Source organism: Lactuca serriola, chromosome 8, assembly GCF_051521515.1.
Source record: "Lactuca serriola cultivar US96UC23 chromosome 8, Lser_US96UC23_V15, whole genome shotgun sequence".
Lineage (NCBI taxonomy): Eukaryota > Viridiplantae > Streptophyta > Magnoliopsida > Asterales > Asteraceae > Lactuca > Lactuca serriola.
The window spans coordinates 214,239,756-214,244,488 of NC_136415.1; the positions used below are offsets into that span (position 1 = coordinate 214,239,756).

The 4,733-nt window shown below is 34.4% G+C and overlaps 1 protein-coding gene across 1 annotated transcript; it reads left to right on the plus strand.

Annotated features, from left to right (window-relative positions):
* Positions 1-2,326: 2,326 nt before the first annotated feature.
* Positions 2,327-4,153, plus strand: LOC145068207 (peroxidase 27-like). The gene is made up of 4 exons (XM_079015180.1): positions 2,327-2,568; positions 2,664-2,852; positions 3,010-3,172; positions 3,495-4,153. The coding sequence occupies exons 1-4, from the start codon at positions 2,350-2,352 to the stop codon at positions 3,899-3,901; spliced, it is 978 nt and encodes a 325-aa protein (XP_078871306.1). The 5' UTR covers positions 2,327-2,349; the 3' UTR covers positions 3,902-4,153.
* The last annotated feature ends 580 nt before the right edge of the window (positions 4,154-4,733 follow it).

The window sequence follows — 4,733 nt, forward strand, 5'->3', positions numbered from 1 at the left end:
CAAACAAACAGAAGCAAAATTGTAAATTTTTAAATGAGGGCATGTTAGATGAAGCAATAGAGAAACAACACACCCTCGTGGGCTTGACCTCTCTATAAACTCTAATTTCTTGTTCGACCTGGCTGGCAGCCAAGCACAACGGAGGAGATGATTTGATGGGCTTTCATGGCATCCGGTAGTCGACGATGCAGGTAGAGGTTACTGTCGTTGTAGGTGAAGTACTTAAAAGCATAAATGAGTTGTAGAATAATTGGGAAGAAGATCAAAGTAGACAGAGGCGGTGAATATGGGGATAAGAAGATATCCGATTTGAAGACGTCGTATTGAAGCCGAGGCTAAATCGGGCAAGGCACAACTCCAATATACGAACTGTACATAAGCCCAGTCGAAATTTATTGCACGAGATAGAAGAAAGAGATCGGTAAAGGAAACAGTGGTGTAGCATGTGGCAAACTGCAGTGAAACAGATAATAGCCTTGGCGGTGGCAATATGCGTAGGAAAATATCCACTATAACCATTGGAAGAGAACGGTTGAGGAAGAGCGAGGCTAGATGAAAACCGGAACAATCTAGAAGACATCGGATGAGAGAGGCGGTGGTATCAGACCAGTGAACGGTGAAACATAACACGTGGAAACGAAAGAGGAGCAACACGTCGGGCTACTAAACAAATACTATAACATTTTCCAGGACCCAATACGGAGGGTAGAAAAAAAAGAGACTAATATGAAAAACCAAAAGAAGAAAGAACAATATATGTAAATAGCTAAAGTTGAGGACCAATTATGTCAAATCCTTAGCCACTTTACTGTAGCTAAGGATGGAAAATTTTAATAATAATAATAATAATAATAATAATAATAATAATAATAAAGTTCTAAATGAGTAATGGGTTCTAAAGATATATACATTTGTAGGTATATTTATATTATGTAAAACTTGGTGAAAATGAATTAAGTAAAGTATAATAATGTTGTGAAAAAAGTGAAACGAAAAAAACGATATCCGAGTCTTGAAAAAAAGAAAATACAAGCAGATTACAGACAACCGTTTTTGTAATTTTTTCTATCTTTCAAGAGTTAAATGTCGTTTTTTTTTTTCATTTTTTTTTCAAAATTTTGGGCCTAAGGATGTAGTGTGGTTCTTTATCATGCACTAGCTTTAGGAACCTTGTTATAGAGAGGGAGAGATGAGAAGAGAGAGGGAGAAACAATTGAAGAGAGAAAAGAGATTACCATAGTCGATAGACGTGATAAACACAAGGAATGACCTTAAATTAGGGCAAAAGGACATAGGTACAAGAACTAGTCAGTCAGATGATTGTTAATCATTTAAATTATATTTATTTTTTCAGATTGTTTTTTTTTTGTATATTCATATGCTGGTGAAGTTGTTAAATACACCCAAGTGGAAGCCTTCGTGCCTCCAAGTGACTGCTAGATTATCTCTTATTTGGTTTTCACTATTATTCATCAGAATTGGTCAAATGGACAAAGATTCTCCATAATTAGATGTACCCAAACCGGCCAACAGAAAATGTCAACCAACCAATTGCTTTCATGATACATTGTCACTTTCCTACTTATGATATTGAAAATGTTCTAATTGCCAGAGATAAGAAACATTACACTCTTCTCTTTTGTTTGATACTTTTTTTGAAGGATAAATCACACACCCCTAATTATACTTTGAAATCTACACCTCTGTTCAACCAGACTCAACCATCAACCTATCTGCTGAGGACACCTATCTTTCAAATAACTTCAGGGACCACTAAGCCACACGCCCTTTTGTTTGTTGTAAAGATTATTTAATAAACCAGCATAATTTCTTAAATGAAGATTACCCATGGTAAACATAGACTGATAATTATATAATTTGTAGCTGAATTCGTTTTCTAATTACTTGGAAGGCAGTTCTCAGACACGGAGTGATTAGCAAATTCTTTATTGTGTTATTTTGCCAATATTCACAAGGAGTTAGGACTTTTGAATATATACTTACTGAGTTTGAGAACATAAGATATGTTGTGCCAAACATACAATACACATACTAGTTTGCCGAGGCTTCGGTCTCTTCTAAAAAAACCTACAATACACGTTCACCGTTAAAAGTCCACACCCTGTTTGATAGGAATATAGTTGGTAAATGGAGCTAAGGTTGACAATTTAAAACAAGACAGACTATGAACTTAAAAGGTCATCAAAAATGTTTGGATTTAAATAAACTCTAAAACAGCTCATCCGTAGACGCATTCACAGGTGACTTATATCATCAAAGCTATAAATTGAAGACTCTACAACTTCCCAATCATCTCTCCCTCTGTGCATGTGTCTTTAAGCAATTTATATGGCAATCCAAAAGCACATTGCACTTCTTCTACAATTTTTGCTTGTTGCTCTTGTTTTTGACATCGCCAATGGCTACCCGCTAAAGTTAGGGTTCTACCAAAAGACGTGTCCCAGAGCTGAAGCTATTGTAAAAAGGACAACAGCAAACTACATTTATCGTGCTCCTTCTCTTGCTGCTGCTTTGCTCCGAATGCAGTTTCATGATTGCTTTGTGAGGGTATGTGCAACAACAACGTGCATTGCTTATCTATTTTGATTAATATTATTAATTGTAATTTAAGATAGAACATGATATATATGACGTTTCTACAGGGATGTGATGGTTCAGTGTTGATAAACTCCACCAGAAAAAACCAGGCCGAGAAAGACGGAATTCCAAATCTTTCACTCAGAGGATTTCAAGTTATTGATGCTGCAAAAACTGCTGTAGAAGCCGCATGTCCTGGTGTTGTCTCTTGTGCAGACATCCTATCTTTGGTGGCTCGAGATGCAATCCACCAGGTACTTAATTAATTCTCACAATAAAGATTTCTTTTTCTATATATAATTAAGAGATATCTGAGGTTGACTCCTAGACCTTGAGTAGGGCACATGCATTTATGTCTTTTACATTCTTCTAAAAAAAACCTACGTCTTATTTTTTTTGTTTTTAATTCAGATTAAGGGCCCATATTGGCCAGTGCCATTAGGGAGAAGAGATGGAAGAGTATCAATAGCTTCCGAGAGTTTTACACTACCTGCTCCTTTTGCCAACATTACTCAACTCAAAGCACAATTTGTCTCCAAGGGTCTCAGCGTTAAAGACCTGGCTGTTCTTTCAGGTATTTGATCTTTGTTTTTTTTTAATTAGTGTATACAAAACAGATTTTCCTTTTAAATAATTCCCAATACCATGCATTTTCTTTTCGTTTTACTTTTTTGTAATACGTAAGCTAAAAAGAAAATAATATTGCGTAACCAGGTATAAAACAATTTTTTAATGGAACGGTATATATGAAAAATGCAACTTTTTCTATGGTAGGAAAGAAAAACGAGGTTTTCCGGCTTTAGAAACTAAGTGTTTTAACTTTTTCTGAACTTATACCCCTATAACGACTCTTCGTTAACAACCAATATAATGTTTGAAATTGTATTTGTTTAAAGGAGGACACACCGTCGGGATTTCACACTGCTCTACCATTGCGACCAGGTTGTACAATTTTACAGGCAAAGGCGACACTGACCCATCCCTAGACCCGAGGTATGTACCTCAATTGAAAAGAATATGCTTTCCAACCGACAAAACCACACTCCTTGCAATGGATCCAGGGAGTTCAAAATCATTCGATGAGGACTACTACAGTGTTGTCTTGAAAAGGAGAGGCTTGTTTCAGTCCGATGCCGCACTTCTAAACGATAAAACAACAGCTGTTTATGTCAAGCTTCAAGCTAAGTCTCATGGATACACATTCTTTAAAGATTTTCAAGTGTCAATGGTGAAAATGGGGCAAATTGGTGTTTTAACCGGCAAGGCCGGTGAAATCAGAAGACATTGCGCTCTAATAAACTAAATGAGTTGAATTAATTATGTTTTTCCCACAATACTAACTAAATTGAAGAGTGATTTGATTTAAATAAGAGATGTCAAGGTAAGTCGTCCTTGTTGCTTCCACAAGATGCCTTATATGGGCACCAATTTATTGTTGCTTGAATGTTGGTGCTATGTAAAATTCAATTATCTTAGACATAGAACGTATTCTTTCTGTAAAAGTGTAAAAGGGTGATGTTAATGTTATTATGGAGTACATAATTTATTGTACAAACACTACCATGAAAAAGAAAAATCGTTTAAGTTCCTATCGTAGTAAAAAAGCTATAGATAAAATACATTTGTCTTTGATAGAAAGCCTCATCAAAATCAATAAATAGCAACCCTACTAGAAAACTAGGTAAGTTGCAACAAAAAAATGCCCATAGAACCAGTAGGAAAATACCAATGAAACAACGATAGATTACCTACCAAAAATGGTTACCCTAATTTATAGATAAATTTCCTGCATAATAACTACAAATTATAATTGTGTAGTTATTACGTAGGTAATTTGCTACAGAACACCTAACAAATTGCTATATATAATAACTCTGTAGGTATTGAATAGATAATCTGTAGTAAACTTTTATTTCTACCTTTTTATTATCTAAATTAATACTAATATTTAATATATTATATCTATTATTAATGTTATAAATATAATTATTAATTTATTTGTATTATTACAATTATAAATTGTTATTTTATTTTTATTACTATAAATATTTATAGACTTATAATTAATATTTTATTTATTTTATACATTATTATTATTCAAGGTTGTAAAAATCGTTCGGCGGTCGACTAGCGAT

Bases quoted from the DNA above. Each gene is read 5' to 3' on its own strand.
- LOC145068207 (XM_079015180.1), top strand. From the start codon at position 2,350: ATGGCAATCCAAAAGCACATTGCACTTCTTCTACAATTTTTGCTTGTT. The intron at 2,853-3,009 runs GTACTTAATTAA...TTTTTAATTCAG, and splicing joins CTCGAGATGCAATCCACCAG to ATTAAGGGCCCATATTGGCC. The intron at 3,173-3,494 runs GTATTTGATCTT...ATTTGTTTAAAG, and splicing joins AGACCTGGCTGTTCTTTCAG to GAGGACACACCGTCGGGATT.